At 38.3% G+C, this 22,550-nt stretch overlaps 2 protein-coding genes across 2 annotated transcripts in view; both read right to left on the bottom strand.

The window, feature by feature from the left end:
* The window catches only part of pcbd2 (pterin-4 alpha-carbinolamine dehydratase/dimerization cofactor of hepatocyte nuclear factor 1 alpha (TCF1) 2), a 23,272-nt gene extending 10,939 nt beyond the window's left edge, over window positions 1–12,333 (bottom strand). The window contains exons 1-2 of the mRNA XM_015384225.1: window positions 12,168–12,333; window positions 10,561–10,692 (exon numbers count right to left, since the gene is read on the bottom strand). Coding sequence (XP_015239711.1) covers window positions 10,561–10,692; window positions 12,168–12,269 — 234 coding nt within the window. The 5' untranslated portion in view covers window positions 12,270–12,333. The remainder of the gene's footprint in view (window positions 1–10,560; window positions 10,693–12,167) is intronic.
* A 1,853-nt stretch (window positions 12,334–14,186) lies between these two features.
* On the bottom strand, window positions 14,187–22,339 carry txndc15 (thioredoxin domain containing 15). Its single transcript, XM_015384223.1, has 6 exons — window positions 22,120–22,339; window positions 19,421–19,740; window positions 19,061–19,204; window positions 18,286–18,449; window positions 17,124–17,254; window positions 14,187–14,469 (listed from the first exon to the last, which is right to left on the bottom strand). Exons 1-6 carry the CDS (start codon window positions 22,214–22,216, stop codon window positions 14,273–14,275), a joined length of 1,053 nt encoding a protein of 350 aa, XP_015239709.1. The 5' UTR covers window positions 22,217–22,339; the 3' UTR covers window positions 14,187–14,272.
* Window positions 22,340–22,550: the final 211 nt, after the last annotated feature.

The raw sequence follows: 22,550 nt of genomic DNA, 5'->3' as shown, positions 1-22,550 counted from the left end.
TGAGATATCAAAAAAGTACTCCAGAGTGTTGTTCAGCATGGGGGTGAGTAGAAAATGAAGGCTAATCATGTTTTGGGTGTACTATTCCTTTAAGGGTGTGTGTGTGACCGACTAAAGTGATAGCAAGCTGTTTAAAGCTTCAAATCTATAATTTTTAGAAAAATAATATAAATTATACCTAAACTAAGTTTATATTCACTTACATAACTCTAAGTTAGGTTCTTTATGTAACATCTGAGACATGGTTGTTTTGGCTGGGGTTTTAATTTTGCTATTTTATGAATGTCTCTCCACTTTACAGCAACAGTATAAAAATATTTATGCAAATCCAGATTTAAGAACAAAATATAGTGATTTAATAGCACACCAGTAGGTATACTGCATTTCAGAAATCACATTTTTTTCTGTATCGGTACAGATTTATTACAATGGTACCAAATGGAATCAAATGACCAATCGTAGGATTATTTATTTTTTGTTATAAGCAAAAAGGAAAAAAAAAAGTGAGGCATACCTTCCCTATTAGAAAGATTTTTACAGGGTTGAGGATATAACGAGGCAGATATCTTTATCAAACCAAATAGTGCCCCTACAGTCCTAATGATAAACAAAGGGATATATCAATCTTTTCTAAAGAAATGCAACTATTACATTTTTGCTAACTTTAGGAAAATTATGAGCAGCATAATATGAACAGCAAAGAAAAGCAGCCTGTAAAAAGGGCCAAAATAAAGACATCTTAACTTATTTGCAACAGGCTATGTATGGGAGAGAGAACATGTTGAGGAGTGTGTCCTGGTCCTACACTGAAATGTTTGGCCTACATGTAAAACGCCTGTGTGGCACATAACCAACACTGCACATCACCCCGAGTATTATCCCCACAGTGTGAGGATTATTTTCTTTGGCAAAGAGAGAAGGTAGTCAGAGCCAATGGGAGACTCACATCAGCCCCTTTTTTATGGTCACTCAAAACCCAGGTAGCTTTTCTATACACATTTACACTGGTAAATACACTTTCCAGGGGCTTTGGTCCCACGATAGAACCTATACTTTCTGGGCTTGTTGGGCGGTGGGTTATGAATAGCTGCAGGGCTTTGTTCCACCAGCGGCTGTGGCAAATGACGAAGGTGAGCATTCAGATGTTAATCTCATACGTGGGGTTTGTCCCAAAACATATTTTAAGATGTTTTTAAAAGCATCTCACACTTCCTCCGTGTAGTCAGTTCATCAAGATTATTAAACTACTTATAAATATATTATAGAGGGGGAGAGTACAGCTAAAAGCCCAATCTAGACACTAGGCTAGTTATCAGGTTGTAGTAACAGTGGAAATTATAAGAGAGAGCCATCAAACCAGGCCAGCGGCTCGGTGATATACCGCTGCCTGTATTAATTTGTAGTGACAGAAAGTAAATATAAAACTGTTCTGGCTAGGATAGCTTCTATTCACTCTTTCTAGAAGGCAACCTGTAAGAAAACCTCTTGAAAGCTACAAAAGACAAGACTTGAGCAAAAGTTCACCTTTCACCAATCCAAACACCCTAACTATTTATTTTCCCAGCCCTACTTATAGATACTATGTATGTTACCCCCTTCCATCGAGTGCAAACAGCAGATTCCCTCTGCTTTTGAATATTCAATAAACAAAACCAGCATTTTTCTTCAGCATCTCTTCTGTAACAAACTCATGCATCAGTTGGGTTCAAGTAACCCCATGACGCACGCATAATAATCACATTTGTTGTCTACAAATTCGAAAAACAGTGCATCATAAATTAATAAGTTATACTGACCGAAAAGGCTGATGTCCATCCGTTGTTTGATTTCAAAGCAAATATCAGCCGATACCTATTGAAAGCAAATAATGCTGTGCATCCCTAGTCAGATGGAATCAAGCATAACTGTGTGCTAGAATGTCCTAGTCAAACTCCAGCCCTAAAGCTGATGCTCAGACACTTCAAATTCAATATGACTAAGCTTCTTGTATTTTAAAAGGAAAGTTGGGCATCAAATTCCACTTGTAGAGAAAAAGTTTATTCAGACATACTTCAAGACTAAAATCTAGATATTATTACTGACCAGTGGGGTTGCCTGTGAAGCTTCTTGCATTGCATAATAAAGGAGTCCATGATTCATAGTGGACTGCGTTTTAGATGGCATTTGGAGGCAAAGCAAACCCAGATTGCAAACTATTTTTTTACCAATATAATGCATGTAATCTCAAGTCCTAGGAATTTAAAATCATGAGCAGTTTTATATAGGGGGGAGTGGCAGCCTGGTGGTTAGGGCATAGAGCTCGGAATCCTGAGGTTCTGAGTTCGAGTCCCACTCCCACAGACCGCCACTCTGGGTCTCTGAACAAGACCCTTAACCCCACCATGGCAGCCCTCTGCAGAGGTAACTTTCTCCAATGTGAAATCAATAAAGTAAATTATTATTATTATATAAATGATTTAAACATTAATTTTAATTAAACCATCATATTCTAAAACAAACTTTTTATTTTAGAAAAAGGGAAAATTACTGATTGCTGAAAAAAAAACATTCCGTGTTGAAGCTTTAGCCTCGTTTTAAATGTGTCCTTCATTAATACCATTTTTCACTAAAAAAGAAAAAAATGTTTACAAGTCCATGAAATGATCTTTACTTATAAACAGTTTTATTTGAGATACAAGTGTAGTCCAGTCTGTCATTGGTGTGAATTCTTATATCCAACCTGTTGCCTGCCATGTTGACGAAGGGTTTGTTGACTTAGCGGGTTAGACTCAAAACAACAACCTCCTAAAACACACCTTTTGAGTGATTATCTTCTCTTCTCTCCTATCTCTGCATGAGGGAGTTTATGTGGAAAAAAAAAGGAATGCTATTGTTGTCAACCTCCACTAACATAACACAACAGTTGAGTTTGCACAGCTCACCTTTAAAAAACAGCCTTTTTATATCTAACCTTTTCACAAGACTTTCTACTTCATTCACAGAAACTGATAACAGATGTTCGATCTTTAAACAAATAAAGCATAAACATCTGTGTGTAAACAACATCAGCACCAGCAACTTTAAAACGCGTGCAGTCCTGGCCAAAACTCTGCCGCTGTGAAGACAGGAGAACATGCAGATGTTTCCACATGTGGTTGCAGGGAATCTTCTGAGCGATCAAAATGGCACTGGAAACAGGAGTTTATCCCTCAAACTTGATTAAACACCATGAATATGATGTCAAAGCAAAGAAACACTTCTCAAAACTAAAGCCACCAACAAGCCACAGGTAAATTACTGGGTTTGTTGCAACATTATCACACTTTCCACTCTACATGAGCTCAGTAATTTAAGCCTAAAAAAGAAAGAGCAGCTGTCATTTTGCTTTTATTTGAACTGTAGCTCTGCTGCCCCTTAATGGCCACACTAGGCATTGCCTCGCCACACAAATAGGGCTTTGTTATTTCCACTATAAACTCTTTGGGGATCTGATTTCTGCAACTCTGTGGCTTTAGATAAGTGGTGAGTGGAAATCAGCCAGAATGTAGCCCCTCGTCACTGCTTCTCATTTTAAAAGCCCTTTAAGTGCAACCATGAAAGAGAACTTGCAACACCGAATGAAAGGGGCTGAAAAAAAATAAAAATAAAATAAGGACCAGAAGACAAAACAGAGTTGCCAACAAGCAAAATAGGAAAAACATGAGTTTGTCTTCCAAAACATGGGGCAGAGAAAGTGAACTAAAGAAAAAGACTTAAGGAGGCAGAGATGGAGACCAAGGAAGGCAAAAAAAAAATGAGAAAGAAAGGGACATCTACTCTGGAGGATGATGGTGTTGTTAGTGGTTGGCAAACCAGATGGTACATTTTAGCTAATTTGATTGTTTGTGAAAGAAATCATTCTGATCAAAACCTCAACTGGCAGCCTGGTGTGTCTCTGCCTAATGCAGCCTGACATGTGGAGGTAAGGGGATAGGCTGTGGGAGAAGGGAACCGCAGATGGAGAGGGAGGATGTCAGTATTCGCCCTCTGACTTCAAACACGGGGAAGTGTAAAACCAGGCCATTTTAGTGGTTAAAAACAACTAACGACAGGATTAGAGGAAGTCCACTAAGTGGCCTTGAGACGATGCAGTTTACTTTGACCAGATATCGTCTAAAATGGGAAGTTGTAAAAGGAAAAAAAGAGAGAATGTTATCAGAACATTGTAAGCTTGTATGTTTAGGTTTCTGTGCTGATTTCAGGAGGAAAGATATTGTTTGCTGATACTGAGTCTCATTCTAAGCCATTGAGAAGATCAGTGCCATCTAGTGCTAACAGATTTCTTCTGTTTTTGCCCTACTGGTTAAATTTCTTTTTTTTTAAATGGACCAAATTTTGGGCGTGCTTTGGTTTTGCAGTGGTTAGCGCACTCAACCCATGTATGGAGACCTTAGTTCTTGCAGCAAGTGAACCAGGTTCGAATCCGGCCTGTGGCCCTTTCCCGCATGTCTCTCCCCCTTTCCTGTCAGCATACTGTGCATAAAACGGGCCACTAGTGCCGTAACAACTAAAAAAAAAAGGAACCAATTTTAATATGGGACAGATAACCTGGTTACACACAGAAAGCAGTTTTCCCTCAGATATTTAACTTTTTAGAGAAAATCCAAACCAATCTGGTTGGTGATAAATTTCCCTTTGGCCCTCTAACTGGTAGCAGGAGCTGCCATCAGTGAGTGCGATAACTGGCGATTAGTGTTTTTAACATCAGAGGCATTTAAGTGCACTACAATTCAGATATTTTGGGAAATTTTTTTAGCCACAAACTACCTGTTCAAGGGTGGAGATAAACCAATTAATTGAATTAAATGAGTATAAACAATAATAGAAACAGTCAACCAATTTATTAATGTCTTTATCTTTAGGTGGACTATACAGACTCCATACCATTAATTTTTTGAAAGAATAACCCACTAAAGTAAGTAATCATAACTATAAAGGCTATTATATAATACCTTCATTTATTTATCTTAAGAGTTGTTGGTGTGGGTGGGATGTTTGTCCTGCTATGCAACCCGGCTGTGATTGACAGGGGCCCACTGGCACATACAGCAACCCAATCATGGCGAGGAGAGATCACAATAATGGTAATGTATGTGGCTGCTCCCTCCTCCCACACACAATCATTCCTATAGGGACCTGGACATAAAGACATTAACTGACCATCTTCAGGGCCAGCTGGGTCGTGAAGTTACATGCCTGAAAAAAGGCTCTGACAACAGCAGGTTTTTCTCTTTCAAGGTCCCATCTGAGTGTAATGATGTGGCGGAGATGTACGATCCTGATCTCTGGCCAGTTGGAGCCTATGTTTGGCGTTTTTATGAGCCACGTTGGGCTGGGGCTGGGGGAATGAGCGGTGCGGTTCCTCCGGGGATGCAGATGGGAGGGACCTCATTGACCTGTGGCACAGAGGCCAAATAAATCTGAGCAGATGGCTCTAAAAGTTATGTCATAATTGTTGTGGCCTGCGCTTGGGCCATAGTGCAGAGGACAAAGCTCGCCCTGTTGTTGTAGACCAACTTTTAAACCAATGTGATGTGCTGTGTGTACTTTTCTGACAGAGCAGGATTTAGAAGGTCTGAACTCTGTAAATGAGCGTTTCCACGGAGCTGGGGAGTCTTGTGTTGATATTAGTGATGGAATAAAATGAGGTCGGATTCCCGATGGTCTTGCAACATTATGAGATAAGAGACTGGATCCTTGGGTTAAAATAACTAAAGTTGAAGTGGACTGGTGCATAGCAATGCATCTAACACAAAATGACAAGGAATGTGTTTAACCTGAATATGTACACCACATATGAGTATCTTAACAAACTTGCTTTTATACAAGATAAGTTTTTTATTGTGTTTTTTTATTGGTGACATGAACTCTGATATCACTGATAGTAAATCTTTATTTTGTACTCATTTAAGCCAGTTTTGCGAGGATAGTGGGCAAATTCTCTCAGTCTCTAAAGTCCTGCTGAGGCATGGCATACAACCTTATGGTTGGATCACTTTGTAACTACAGCAGATGCACATGCCTCATTAAACCAACATGAAAATCCTGTATGAGTTATCTACTGCCGATTATATACCATTTGGGATGCAGATACATTTACAAGTTAACCAATGACAGAAAAGTACAATTTTGAATGTAACAAATTACACTTGGACTGGAGCTCGCTCTCAGAAGAGGAACTGCTATCATTCTCTGTGTGCATAAATAACTCACCTAGGAATATCTACCTAGATTAGGGTTGTNATCGTGACAACCCTAACCTAGATAAAAGCTGTTTTTCAGCAGTTATTCTTTTGTTTTATGTGTGGAGATGATAATAACAAGGGATCGCAGATCTATCTTTAGGGACCGCAAATAAATAATGTGTGAAAATTCTGAGCACAATGAATCCATTTGTTCTGTGTATATTGAATTTGTTAATGTTTTGATTGCATCCACTAAACTCCTCCATAAACAGCAAAAAAACAGAAAAATCAACAACAAAAAAATCAGGCCAGATTGGAACACCAATGTGGCTGAACTTTATATTAGAGCTCAGTAGGCTTCAAATGAGTGGATTAAGGCAGGGAGACTGAGATTTGGGCCTGTCCTTGAACATAATAAGTTGACTAATGTCCAATACAAGGATGCTGTGCGATATACTGGTAAAAATGAAATAGCAATGAGGGCTGACTCCATGGCCAGAAAACTTTTTAGTAACAATACACAAGACTTTTGGAAAGAAGTTAGAGGTAGGACATTCCACAAAAAAATCTCTGCCCTGTGTGACTGACGGCATTTCTGGCACTGCTAATAATGTGGAGGTATGGCACCAACATTACAGTAGATTATTTAATTGCATTCATAGTGGATCATACACTGTAAATAATGTTGACAGTACAGATAAAATACGGCCTTGTGAAGTTCATAAAGCCATTTCAAAATTGTCAAACAATAAAGCCACTAGGGGTGTGCAAAATAATCGCCATGACAATGCATCGCGATTCTAATTTTTATGATCTACTGCATCGATTTTTGACACCAAGTATTGATTCTCAATTTTAAAAAAAGGAATAAATAAAATAAATGAATGGTTGGCGCACATCGGCCAAAAACAAGTGGAATACAACTTCCAGTCCAGCAGATCTCGTGGATGAGTTGACGCCCGCTGCCTCATGTCACAAGCATTTACTGCGTCAAGTCATTCATAAACAAAACATGGAGGAGACTGAGAAAATTCGCCCGGCCAGTATGATAACTGGCGAAAAGTGTTTTAAACTTCAGAGACAATCCATTCCACTACAATTCAGATACTTTTGGAAGTTTTTTTTAGGCACAAACTGCCTGTTCAAGGGTAGGGATAAACCAATGAATTGGAATAAACGTGTATAAACAATAATTGAAATAATAGTCAACCAATTTAGTGATCTCGTTATCTTAACGTGAACTATACAGACTCCAAACCATAAATTTTTTGCCAGTTAAAAATAGCTTGCCAGTGTGCTAATCCATTACATTTCAATCAGAATCGGGTTTATTGCCATTGTTAGTGAAGGAGTTCACAAGCTAGGAATTTTTTATGGTACAATCGTGCAACATGAAATATATAATATGAAATAGGTAAATAAAATTATAAAAATCTCTAAAAACACTGGGGTATAAGGCATGCAAAAAAAGGATTAATATATACACTTAGGATAAAAATATGGATAAAAAAAAAAAATTCAAGTCAGATGTTTGGATGCATTTTGGCTTTAAAACAGAGTAGTGTCCAAATTCATTTCCTGAGGGCTTCCATCTTGCATGTTTTAGTTTTTCTCCATGGAGGTAGTTTTCTACCTCCTCAGCACATCAAAGTTATGCATCCGCCTGCTAATTAGCAACCATTTTGATCCAAGTGCTTTGAAAAAGATAGATTACTAAACATTCCAGGATACCTGTTCTCATGATGCATTCACACAGCATGTGGTGAAAGCAGTAATTTCAGCGAGCCCTGCAGGTAGCTAAACACTCTGCATTTCAGATGCACTTTGTTTACACCCTGGACCTAATCATCAAATAGTAGGAGTAGGTGAAGCTGAAACCCCACCGACGAGAAAAAAACTCATCAAATAGACTGAATGGTTATCGCTTCTTTAGTGCAGGTTTTGGTATTTTAATTGCTTATTTGTAAAAATGGAAAAAAATAAAATAATATAATAAAAAAGATAATTTTTCCTAATGTTGTTTCAGTGAATTTAAAGATAATTTTTTATGTCACTCAGAGATCTACTATCCTTTTAAGATCTAAATGTAATCAAAATCATCTAGCCTACTTTTTAGTGCTTCTTCATTTGTGTAGGAAAAACTCATTTCTGCTGATTTGGTTTATAAAATAGAATTAGTTTTACAGCCGATGAGGTCACCATCCCAGCAGATGTTATGCTGTGCCTATTTTGATATAAAGTTGTTGCATAACATCACACGTCATTCCTATAACAGTGGGCATGTTGACCTTATTTAGTGGCTGGAATTATTGTTTAATATTTAGTTAATCACCAGCCCCCCAGACCCTTCGCTTTGGACCTGGCGTTACCCCTGGCAACCCCATGTCATTTCCTGTTTCTCGCTGTTGGCATTTAACAATAAACGTACAGGTGAAACTTAACATCATGGACTCTATGAACTCTATTAACAACTTCGGGGAGACCATTATTCTTTTTGAAAAGCCCCTAAAGCTCTAACAAAAAAATCAACTTTGGTTCATCCAGACGCAGCTCGGATTCGGCGGGACTTCCTTATAAATCTACCCCTGCAGAAAGCACAGATGCTGGGCAGTGGGTAGTGACAAACCTGGCTCTGTACTGGAGGTAAGGTAGGACGATAAACAGGTCTTCTATGACTAATTTAAAAAGTCTTTTTTAAAGCAATCTAAAAAACCTCTTAATATTGTTTATCTCCGTTTTTTAAAGTGAAAAAGCGTCACCTGCAACCACTCCCTGATTAGGTGCTGTATCGCCATTTCATATAAAAGTTCAGATTTTTCAGCCTTAGCGATCACCGCCTCTCTCCCGCCATGCGGTGCTGCTGTTTGAAATCACCTCAGCTCTATCTAGTAGCACAAGTTGAAAGAGGAGCAGTGAACGCTCTTACCGCGTGGAGTTTACCACTATCCGCTTCACCGCCCTTCACGAATAGGAATTCTTGGTGAACTGACTACAAGGGCCATTGCCACCGCCTCCAATGTGAACCCACAATTTAAGGCCCCGTCCACACGAAGTCAAAACGAACACGAAACGCTAATATTTTCCAGAACGTTTGTCTTAAAGACGGAGACGTAAAATAAATGTGATCGAACACATGAATACATGAAAACGCTGCAAAATGTATGCCAGGCCTGTAAGTGGCGCTGTGGTGCCAAAGCAAAAATAGGCGAAAACAGACAACCCAAAACCTTCGCCTGGTTGCCCTGCGGGTCCATTTTCGTGGTTCAGTCAAATTCAGGTGCTGAACTATGTCGTCGATATTGCTCTGTTCTTCCTGGAGATATTCCAGAAGAAGAAGATTCTGTTGTAAGCCCGACAGCAGGGTGAGTAGCATGAGCAGCAACCATTCAACACAGTACGGCGCCATTGTTGTTGTGATACTGTGTCGCGCATGCGTGTTTAGAGGCGACGCTATGACACATGCGTGTAAGAAAAAAATGCGGTCAGAGCTTAAAGATGGAACCGCGATAACGGTGTTTTAAAATCCTCCCACTCTGAAGGCTTAATAAAAAAAAGATTGTTTACAGACCCCCGAAACGCCGGCTTCGTATGGATGAGAGGCTGGTTTGGTGAAAAATTTGTGAATTTAGGCCAGGGTTTGACTTTGTGTGGATGGGGCCTAAGGATGAATTATGTGAGAAATATAGTGTAGCCAATTAGATTTTTAAGAAAAAAAGTAACAGCAGTTTGAAAAGCTAAGTTGAGCCAAAAGAAAGGAGTAACAACTAGCTTCCTGGAAATGTAGTAGAGTAGAAAGTACAATATTTGACTTTGGAATGTAGTGCGGTAAAAGTTAAGTACCTCCCCAAAAATACTCAAGTAAAGATATTCAGAAAATGTCCTTGAGTTCAGTAATCAAGTTAATGCACTCCATCACGGTCCACCACTGGGTTTAACTGCTATCAGGAAGTGATGTAGGTATAAGTTCAGTGTGTTACACTTTCAGATCGGAAGAAGATCAACTACTTCCGATTCAATTTATCACATTTAGGCTGTGATCCTGTCTGCAGTCCTAAAAACTGATACTCCAAGTGTTGAGTTAATGTCGGAATACTACCGGCAGCACTGAACACTGAGGCAAAATAAACCTGCAGGTCCCCAGTACGAAATGACCTGAAAGCCTCCTTTTCTTCCTAACTGTAGCCTGACAGATATACCATCTTTCTTGGCTGCTAAGAACTAAAGGAACTAGCCCTAACCTATTTCTATCATACAGCTGCACATGGTTCAGATAGGAACTAACAAAATAAAATAATTCTCAAGGGTCTAGAAGTGGCTTTAGACACAGCAGAAATATGACAAAAACAAAAAAACATACCTGATTAAAGGTTTTGAAGTGCAGTTCTTTGAAGATAGCATCCCGATTCTCTACTTCCATCCAGCCTGTTGCCCTGAGCTCCATCACCATCTGATCCCGGTCTGCAGGGCTGAGCCAGTGGGAATCTGATGACTGGACACAAGTGACCCCCCTCATCACAGTCAAATATTTTTCATTCCATTTTTATTTTGGTTCTTACAGAGAGTTTCAACTATGATGCCAGAAAATCAATACACAAACAGGAATGATGTCAGAGAAACTCTGAATATTTTTTTTTTTTTTTACATTTCAAAACGGATTTTTTTCTGCCAAACTAAATGTATTATTTCGCCATACTAGTCTGCATGCTAAAATATCATTATTTTCTAAAATGTTTGCTCATTGGAAGAGCTGGCAGCAAAAATCTCAAATAACCTCTGGAGTGAGACCTCCAATAATCTCACATTTCATTTCTAAACGTAATGTTACTGAGTCTGAATATCAAAATTACGGCTGCAATTTAAAGTTTATTTGCTTTGCCTGAACTACTTTAACATGACTTGTTAATTAAATCGTACCAACATAATAGCTTTTCTAAGAATTCATTGTATCAATTAACAGATTATTAAAACACTTATTTAACCTGAATGTAAATAAACCAATCAAGTGAGGAGAATAATGAATCAGAATTTGATAGGTTGTGAGAGTTTGGTCAATACAAAAAAAATAAATAGTATAAAGTTGCATTCAGTCATACATATAATATCATGTATGACTATAAAAGGGTTGAATCCTCAAGCCATAATACTATATTATTGCAATCATTGTTTTCCAATTGCTTTTCTTGACTTAGTAGAGCATACTTATTATTGCAATTATAAAAACTATAAGAGTCAAGCCTAAAATATATATAATTATCAGAGCATTCTCCTAATGTGGACACTGTTGTCAATGAAAATGAGATGGTATGGACTCTGTCATGACTTAGAGCAAAAAATAAATATAAATGGTAGAATAAATAATGGATCTTTAACTAACTGTTTTGAAAATAAATAATTTATCTGTAAGGATCGCAAATAAATCTTTTTTTGTATGCTGCTACTTGGGTGCAATCTTGTGTCTCCAGAAGATGGCGATGTTGCACCACTAATTGGGAGCTGTCAATACTGTTTACATTTTATTATTAAATCCTAAGGTAAAATATATTTTACTTACAGTATCAATTATATAATTCATATCTCAACATTTTATTGTGGCGAACTTCTCGTATTGTTATTTTATAGTTTCTCCCAACTTATAAGCTTCTTATAGCTGCATTTTAGACACTTATTCCCAAACTGAAACGCGATATAATAGAAATAAACGTCGGAAAAACAGAATAGATTATAAATAGTATCGCAAACATAGACAAATGTTCCAATTAAAAATGCAAAAAAATATGTAAGAACTTTATCAGAATTCAGTGTTTTCCACTCGACACAAACTAAACTTAACACACACTACTGCTGACTTTTCCAAACTTATCCCACCAATAAACACCGTTATCGGGGTAACTGTAGAGTCCCGCTCGGATTTAAAGGAGCTAAGAGGTGCTAATGCTAACAGAGGAGTTCAGGCACAGCTCTCACCATTTTAGAGGAGTTTCTGTGGAGCACGGGTTCCTTCAGGATACTCAGCCGGCTGCAGGGCCGAGACCTGCTCGTCCTCAGGATGAACATTAACCCAAACATGTCTGTAGGCTGAGTTTTCGCTTCACAGCTGGTTCTGCGCAAATGCGTGTCCTCCCGTTCAGGGAAGCTGTTCACAGTACTGCCTGATCAAAATTCATATGAACTTAAAACATTTTTTGCTTTGTTACGTTTATTCTTGGGGTATTAAACATTTAGAAAAAAACAAAAAAAAAACAGGGTGGATTAGTAATTATTTTTAAATTATTTTACACTGCTCAAAAAAGAAAGGAACACCTAAAAAACACAATATAATTAAAATCAAATCAATCTTCTTACAAATCAATCTTAAAAAGCTGATTGGCAATCACTTCGCATAAAGGAGAAAATATATGGAATTCACTATATATATATATATATATATATATATATATATATATATATATATATATATATATATATATATATAACCTATATAATTCGTATATAGTACAGCACTGAGTACATGTGACAGACATGGCAGAGTCTAGAGACACCATGGAGAGAGATCTACAACCTGCAACATCCTTCAGTGTGATCACTTTAGAATAGAATTCAACTTTACTGTCACAAGTACAAAGCAATGAAATTCACTCTCTGCATTTAACCCATCTCTTTGGGGAGCAGTGGGCTGCAGGTGTGCAGCGCACTGGGAGCAGTGTGAGGGTTAATGGGTCCTACTCAGGGACCCAGAGTGGCAGTCCGGGAGTGGGGCTTGAACTCAGAACCTCTAGGGTCCAGGCACAATGCCCGAACCACAAGACCAAAAATCTCCTTTGGCAGTGGGTTGGTAATGGTGTGGGGTGGCATTTCTTAACAGTCCTCCATGTGCTCACCAGACGTAGCATAACTGCCATTGGGTACCAAGATGACACCCTCTGACCCCTTGTGAGACCATATGCTGGTGCAGTTGGCCCTTGGTCCCTCCTAATGCAAGACAATGCTAGACCTCATGTAGCTGGAGTGTGTCAGCAGTTCCTGCAAGATGAAGGCATTGAAGCCATGCACTGGCCAACCCGCTCCCCAGACCTGAATCCAATTGAGCACATCTGGGACATCATGTCTTGATCCATCCACCAACGTCACATTGCACCACAGACTGTCTAGGAGTTGGTGGAGGCTTTAGTCCAGGTCTAAGAGGAGATCCTTCAGGAGACCATCAGCCACCTCATCAGAAGCATGTCCAGGCATCATAACTAGGCCATACAGGCATGTGGAAGCCACACACAATACTGAGCCTCATTTATACTCGTTTTAAGGACATGTCATTAAAGTTGGAACAGCCTGTAGTTTGTTTTTCCACTTTAATTTTGTATATGACTCCTAATCCGGGCCTCCATTGGTTATTTTGATTTCCATTGATTTTGGTGGGATGTTTTGTTTTATGTCAGCAGATTCGACTTTGTACTAAAAAAAGTATTCATTGACAATGTTTCATTTATTCAGATCTACTGTGTGTTGGACTGTTCCCTTCATTCTTTTAGTAGTGTATATTCCTAAATAAAATTAAGATTTTCATTTTCTTTTCAAATTTATTTATATCAAACCTTACTCCTGATTAAAAAATAAACTAAAAGAATGTTTTAAAAAATCACTTTAAAATCCTTTTTTGACACCGTTTTCTATTTTAAGGGGATTTGGGATTTTTTTTTAGTTAGACCTTTTGATCAGCCAATTTTGTTAAAGAAAAATTGCCCTCTTAACCTTTTTTATTTTATCTATGTTTTTCTTTTAAGAAGCTGTATATTTAACCTCAAGATCAAATAGTACAAAATAAAATTTCCTACATTATTTTTAATATAATTTATCCAGATCAGAAAGCAGGGCAAGTTTTACAGTTTTCCAGGTACACTACTTGGTATAAGTAAAAGATTCACTGTTCTGAATTAAACTCAAAATCTTAAAATTCTTTAAAAATATATATAAAACTTAACCTTTTAAATATTTTTATTTCACACAAAAAAACACGAATCATGAATTAATTGCCATTATAGCCAAAATCTAAAAGTTCAGAGCTTTCAAAGTTTTCATTCCTGATGCTCGTGCTCCTGTCCAGGTATGAGCCAGCGGAGGCTGTCCGCCCGCAAGATGGCGTAGACGGTAAAGCCTGTGATGAAGAGGATGGAGAAGACCAGCAGCCAATCGATGCCTCTCACAGGGATGCTGGGGAGTGGCCCAAGGCGGTCTGCCTCCGTCACATTTCTGTTGGCATCTGCTTCAAACCCTGAAAAAGGCAAGTGAAACATCCATGCTCAAATTTACCATTTAGTTGAATGGAAATTCTTTCCACTGGGGGTTTACTGATGGTATCTTAGGGATGACAATCGATTATTTGAACATTTCATTAAATATTTTTGTCACTTACAGAAAACAAAATGCATCATTAACAATGACTATTGTAAAAAATCATTTATTTCCTCCTGGTCTTGCTGATGCTACCTATGTATTGTGGAAAAACATGGGGTGTTAAAACCGTTAATCATCTAGTTAAAGATGACACTTTTCTGAGCTTTTCTGATTTGTGTTCTGAAAACAAGCTTCCGGTTACTCACTTGTTTCATTATTTTCAGATATGTCACTGTAAATCTTCCTTTTTTTTTTTTTTTTATCTTATCCTTATCTTCCAAACACCCAACAATGGGAAGAATTACCACCACTTAAATCTAATAAGAACTCATTTATATTAGTTATATATAAGCTCTTATGGAATTGGATACATACACAGCATCTAAAGTTAAAACATCTTGGGAACATGAATAACCATTTCGGATCAACAGAGGAAAAGGCTGATATCAGTTATTCGGTTTAGTACATCGCCGGCTAGGTTGCAACTTATTCGATTTAAAGTATTGTACAGAGTTCATTATACTTAGTTGCACCTTTCAAAAATTTTCCCAGAGATAATAGAATGTGAAAGATATGATACAAGCCCATGCAACCTGAGCCACATGTTCTTTTTGTGTCTGGCGCTTCATAATTTCTGGAACCAATTTAATGCTTTTTCTCTAAAGCCCTAAAAACAAAAATTCACATGAATCCTTAATTAGCTATAACTGGTATCCAAGTAAATACTTTTTAAATGACCCTTTTTACAACAAAATATTGGCTTTTACAGCACTTATTGCCAGACCACGGTTTCACAATGTTCTATCATTTCTTACATTTTCTAATGAAAGGAAACCTATTCCTTTATGAAATATTGTAAATCACTTCAAACTGTGCCTTCAGAAAAATATACCCTACCTCTCCCTCTGCTTGCATTGGTGTGTGTTTTGGGGAGTTTATTTAGATTTTTGTTTATTGAATATATGTGTGTTATATGTAACGGCCTTTAGATTTGACTTGACTTTAGTCCATTGTAGGCCTATTGTTTCATGGGAGGAAAAACGAAAATGAAAGACATTTTGTATTTTCTTGATGTATATTACTAATCTGTTTCCTTAATAAACACATTTATAAAAAAAAAAAAAGAAAAAAAAAAGAAAACTAAATGCATGAAATACTTAAACGATTGCCTCAGAGGGAAATTTGAAATTTATGAATTTATAATCTTAAACCATTTTTTTGAGAGTAGAAAGGCCATTTTTGGCCTAAGTGAATTTCTAAAATTCATAAAACAGAAACAAAATGTGCAGCAGGTTCTGTTTTGAATCCAAGAGAAAATGAAAGAATCACAAGATTATTTTTATATAAGCCTCTAAGCAGCACAAGTCCATGACCTTTACCCTATTGGCTTTCAGCTATAAAATGTACTTCCAAATATAGGCTGTTAGTTGATACATTAATAGACCAAACATGTTGGGAAATCTCCGTTTTAATACACTTAATTAAGATCAGAACTGAAATTTGTAATGATTGGTTTATCTCTCTTTGAAAGATAAACAACAAAACTTTTGTTTTCAAGCCCAAGAATCTTTTTTTTTTTATATTTTATTCTCAACAGCAGAAATGCAACTAAGGCCTAAAGCAATAAGATCTACAGAGAGCTTAAAGGCCTAAACACACTAGCTGATAATATGACTTTTTAATCCTTGATCTGATTTTTTTTCCAGGTCCCACTGGCTGCGTAGAGAGGCTCCGACCAGTTAGGGTGGGCAGATCTGTGCAGATTTTTTTTCACTTCTGTCTTTGCTAGCCACAAATTGAAACAATTTCACACATTTGATGTAGACTGATTATGAGAAGTCATAAAAAAATAAATAAAAAAGTTATTAAAAAGTTCTACTGGATTCACTTTGTATTAGATTTTTTCCTGCTTCACAAAGGTAAGCAGCGGCTTGACAAAGCCATGATGGCAATTATTTTACATTATTATGGTATCGGTATCGGCCGATACTGCACAGCCAGGTATCAGTTATCGGTATCGGGGCCAAAAAATGGCATCGTCGCAACACTAGTATAAATTGATTGATTTATTCATTGTTTTTGCAGGAGTTTGTCCCGCTTATTATATACACAATGTGCGACTCCAAAACTGTGGTTAACAGATTTTATTTAGTATTTTCCCCTAAAGTTGATGTGTTTTACTTTGTAACCGTGTCTGTCCTCTTATCAGACCCATGAAATTGCAGCTGAATTGCTGCATAGTCCCACTAAAATAGACCTGGGTTCTATCTATAAGCTCCCTTATCTAAAAACATGTTGTGTGTGATTATCCCCATTGACTTTCAAGGAGCTCCAAAAGCCACAACCTCGTTCGACACAATTTTATGTCAGATCAGACAAAAAGTCGGATTCCATGCATTTCGGCCTTGAATCTGCAGCCAGGCTGCATTTATATGCATATTACACACACTCTTGGCCAGCAGAAAAGTTTATATTTGAAAAAAAAACCCTGTAATGCTGTAAAAAAAAAAAAAGGTTCTGTTTTCCACATACCTGTCTGGTTTGTGATGAAGGAGGTGAGCATCTCCAACGTCCTATCCGTGTGGTTGAAGCGAGCCATGGGTTTGGCACCCTGAAACAGCAGGATGTTGGGAACTGCCACCGTCCCAAACCTCGTAGAGAGACTGATGATGGAAATACCAAAAGAACAATGCTTTAAGAGACGGAAATATGGAGAGGAAAACTCCTGCTTAACAGAAAGAAAATTTAAAGTTTCCATCCACCAAAGTGTTGGCCCATCAAGATAACATTTGTTTTGTTTTTTTTTTTGCTAAAATATCTCATTTTGACAGCACTGGGGACACAAGAGGTCCTGAGGGAAAATGGACGACAAGTTTCTTTATGTCAAACCTTCAAACTAAGACCTGAAAGTAGGTTCAGAGACCAGCTGATGAACAGAAGGAAGGTGTGCAAAGCATCTTCAAACTTGTTTTCCAAGTTTGAAGATGCTTTGCTTCCCATCCATGAAGCTTTTTCGATTCAAAATGTCAGAATTAGCGTTGAGTTCCAAGCTTTATAGAGTAGCCCATCAAAGCCTTGTTTTGGCTTAAAAAACATGCAAATTGAACCAGAAGTACAGGTCTACCCTTAATAATGGGGGGTCACTGGGTTCTTTGTTAGCCTGCAATAACATATACTGGTCTATGCCTCTGAAAGGGGGAGTCGTTAGGGGTATTGTGTGCCTGGCTACCCAGGTGATTTGTCTTGGTCCCCTAGATGAGGATTATGGTAGCGGGAAGGAATCAACTCTATCGCTGTGTTGTAGGTATTTTAGAGCTGAAACCTGAGTCCAACCCCTCTGTTTAAAGTATTTTTTTCTCTCTTAACATAAATGGCTTCCTTCACACCCCTTTCAAACCACCTGTCTTCAAAACAATGCTTTGTTTGGGCTACTCTATAAAGATTGGAAATCAATGCTAATTCTGACATTTTGAATTGATAAAGCTTCCCGGATGGGAAGGGAAACGTCTTTACACTTGGAAAGCAAAGACCAGCGGATTGTTTTCTAACTTTTTTGGAATGATTATGACCTGAATGACTGAGAATCTTCACCAGCATATTGCATAAGACTGAATCTACAGTTCTTTACTTCTTTTAAAGGAGACACAGTGAGTCATGTGAGGCATGTTTATACCATAAAGAGGATAGACTTCACCTGCTGTGCTGTGAGGCATCCAGTGCCAGGAAATGCATGCTGGGAAAAACACGGGGCAAAGCGTTGAAATGAGGTGCCAGGTTGGCTGAGAACTGACACCAGGTTGTGAAGAACAGCACAACAGAGCACTCTGAGCTGTTGGCATTTAGAAAATCCATCAGGTCCTAAAAGAAGATAGAAATAGTCTTTTTTTTTATCTAAAGTTATTTACATCAATGAGGTTTTACTGATTAATACAAACACTTCACTGGCAAAGATGACAGAATCAAAAAAAAATTATCAAAATAGTTTTCAAAGTGATGAATGTTAAAGTTGGCGTTTAGAGTACAGTAAAATTTATTTCTCCCCTTAAACATCTTTTTTTATGGAAATCAAGTGTTTGCAATAATAAGAAATTAGTACTTTACCCTGAGGAGAAATTTTGTCCCTCCTTTCTTTGCTTAACTGTTATAACTGTGCTATTCTGGGTTCTTCTGTGAAATCCTGAATGAGGAAGGTTTACCATCATATCGATGATGCTAATCACTGTGTGTCAGAAAGCCAGACGGCTTTTGTGCCATTCCAGGTTGACACATCAGACTTTGTTTCTTTAGATTGTGACATAATGTTTTGTATTTTGAGATTATTAAGTAAACTTCCTGTTGTCAGAAAGGTTCGATCTAAGATTTCTCGATTCCAGAGGTCAGAGTCTAATCAAACCTCGGTGTGGCATTTTTAATCGTTCCAGGTTAGTTTAGATTAGCTTAACAGGAAAACAGGAAGTAGTAGAACCGACCTGTGAGGTATTGAGGACCTGCACGGAGAAGTTCTCCATTCCCGTGATGTTCCTCTTGTCACAGTTTACTTTGTATGTCTTTGTTGTCTCTGTGGTGTTCTGCTCCTCAGCTGGAGGGTGTGCTGGGACCATCTGAAGAGTAACCTGGTGGCAGAATATATTACTAAAGATCTGTGTCACTTAGATCTCTCCTGAGAACTCCTGTTCTCCAGGGCCAGTGTCCTGCGATCTCTAGATCAGTCTCTGCTTCAACACACTTGACTCAGGTATGCATGATAAGGTATACCAGCTCTTAAGAATTGGTGAGTCTGAAACCACAAAACAGCTTGAATTTATGTTACTGAGCTTCTGCTGACCAACCTGTTGCTCTGATTCTGACTCCTCTTCATCCAGCTGCTCTATGTCTTCAGCCTGAGCAGGCGAAACGCACTGATTACTGCTCTCGTCACAAGGTGGAGAGAAGCCGGACGTGATGTCCTTCACATTCTTGGGAAAAAGGGATTCCATGCGAGACGGATCGACGGGGGTTTCAGTCCCCATCACTGCGTCTGCGATTTCAGCCGTCTTAAACTGCCTTTTGGGCAGAGAGTCCACCTCTTCTCCGTCAACAAACTTGGGATTGTTCTCCAAATCAGACACAGTCTCCTGTGGCAGCACAACCTGCAGTGACTCATGATTTTCTAAGGGGAAAAAAAAGGTAAAAATAAACCATGATATTTTCAGTGCCATCGATAAGAGTCCTTACAACACTGATAATAAAGTCTGGGTAATGCTAAGCATAATATATTCAAGTTTTGGACATTCTGACCAGTTTTATTCTGAAAAAAATAAATAAATAAATAAAAGAATCTGACTGCTGTGTAATAATGGAAGAAATTACAGTATAGTAGCTTAATAATCAGGTAAAACATTTTCTGCAGCATCAGCCAATGAGTTGGCATATGGAGCGTAGACAGAAAACACTAGTGTAACACTAGTTTATCTCTTTGGGATGGTAAAATTGCGCTTGTTTATACTGAAACAGCAGCACATGTTCAAACTGCTGAGCAGCTCTACTTTGACATCACTGTGCTACTATTCCTGAAGGCCACTCTGAAAGCAAAGTTCTCCAGTACATATCATATTTGGTGACCTTTATAAAAGAAAGAAGTCACCTGTTTAGAAGTTTAGCAAATCCGGCTTTGAATTGTCAAAGATTTTAAAAGCTGTCTTTGGTAAAATGCTTAGAGCAAATGAACAGGTGAGCATCAAACTTTGCAGGGATCTTCTGATACACAAAAAAATCCATGCCTGTTGAATGTTTGGATACTTGGGAAGACTGTGAAAATTTTCCTTTTTCTCCGTGCAGCCTGGAACACTGCATTTCCGCCCGTGGTTGTGGCTCATTTTCAATAGAGAAACTGCCTGCTTTGTAACTCTTGTAGAAGTAAACCCAACTGTAGGCTAAACATCTAAACCGGTCTCCTAAATCTACCTCTATTCATGTTAAGGCAATGAATAGAGGAATAAGGCATGTTAAGGCAACATCCTCGAATTTGTCAATTCGGGGATCTTGCTTATTTGGCATTGTTTTGATTCGCCCGTTTTATGGTGGAAGTTTAGAATTGAGAGATTTGCAGAGAAAGGAGGTGCCGATGGTTCGTTATTCATCCATGACAATGTCATTCTATGACCCCTTTAATGACGAGTACTGAATTTGTCATCTGTGTGATAAAAGTCTCCTTTGTTCTTCTTATCTCCAAAATCAGGGATACGGTTCCCACACAGAGACTTCCAGACTTCCCTCTTTTCAGAAACTTACTCCTGTTCTGCAGGGGGAAGCCAGAGACACTCCAGCCAAAAGACATAGATCCTCCATCGTGTCCTGGGCCTCCTCCCAGTGGGACCTGCCTGGAACACCTCCCTATAGAAAGGCTAACAGGAGGAAGATCTCCTAGCCACCTAAGCTGACTCATCTCAATGTGGAGGAGAACCAAACACTCTCTGAGTCCCTCCCAAATGACTGAGGCCCTAACCATATTTCTAAGGCCGAGCCCAGCCACCCTGTGGAGAAAGCTCATTTCAGCCGCTTGTATCCAGGATCTCGTTCTTTCGGTCATGATCCAGATTTAATGACTAGAGGTGATGGTAGGAACTTAGACCAACCAACCAGCTTTTCCTTTTGCTCAGCTCTCTCTTCACCACCACAGACCGGTGCAGCGTCTGCATTATAGCAGCAGCTACACCAATCCATCTATCGATATTCCTGCTCCATTCACCCCTCACTCATAAAGAGGATCCCAAGATACTTGGACTCCTCCACTTGAGGCAGGAACTCTCCTCCAACCTAAGGGGACAAGCACCTTTTTCAAAATGAGAACCATGGCCTTAGACTTGGAGTAGCTGATTCTCATCCCGGCTACTTCACACTCTGCTGCAAACCGCCCCAGTACTTGCTGCGGGTTTTGGCAGGAGGGAGCCAGCAGAACCCATCATCTGCAAAAACCAGGGACAAGATCCACCTGTCCCCAAACCAGACCCCATCCAGCCATTGACGGAGCCTAGAGATCCTGTCCATATGGACAAGATAAACCTTTTCTACCAGCTGTAAATAGATACACATGCATACATCTTTTACTATGTGAAGTCCTTTGTAATGTTTTGTCTTCGTCACACTCAATTTCGATTGAGTTTTTGCACAACCTTCTCCTTTGAAAAATATCCTCAGTTAGAGAAGACCAAACTGTCATCTCTACAAAAGACCAAATTCATACAGCATTTCAACGTAAAAACTGTGTTTTTAATAACAGTTATAATCTATAACCCAGCTCATTTCAGTTTGTTTATGTTTTATGTGCCTATGTTTATGTAAGTCTACATCAAAGGTTATTTAAAATAGCTAGCTAGTTTAAACCGAGATTAAAAACACACATCGAAGACACCCTGCCGGTCGACAGTTTCACTTAGACAGAAATATTAGCTATTAAAATATGAAATCTAAAAATTTACATCAAATGTTAGCATAAACACCCCATTTATTATCAGCTAACAAGTAAATATTTACTGTTTAACTGTCTTACCTTCAGTTGCTTCGACCGAGACTCTAAGTACGAGGGAACAATGGATCATAAATAAAAAAACAAAGGTAACAGAGGGTTTACTGAACCTCTGCGTCATATTTTAATTATTAAAAGAACCAATTGGGAAAAAAACGCGACAGAAAATCAGGTCATGATGAAGAGATGGAAAGAGGTGTTTGCGTCCGGATACACGGAACTATTATTTCACACTGTGGCGGAAGAATAAACCTGATACACCGCTAAATGTAACTTCCGGTGTGCAAAGTAACGTCATTAAATTACATTTGAATTAAAGCTTTTTTCCTTTAAATAAAGTTAAAATAACGTTAAAAAAAATGATGAGGTCGAGCTAATTAGTTATATATATATATATATATATATATATATATATATATATATATATATATATATATATATATATATATATATAT

Source organism: Cyprinodon variegatus, unplaced genomic scaffold (genome assembly GCF_000732505.1).
Source record: "Cyprinodon variegatus isolate N-32 unplaced genomic scaffold, C_variegatus-1.0 Scaffold308, whole genome shotgun sequence".
Classification (NCBI taxonomy): domain Eukaryota; kingdom Metazoa; phylum Chordata; class Actinopteri; order Cyprinodontiformes; family Cyprinodontidae; genus Cyprinodon; species Cyprinodon variegatus.
This window is presented reverse-complemented; position numbering and strand designations above follow the sequence as displayed.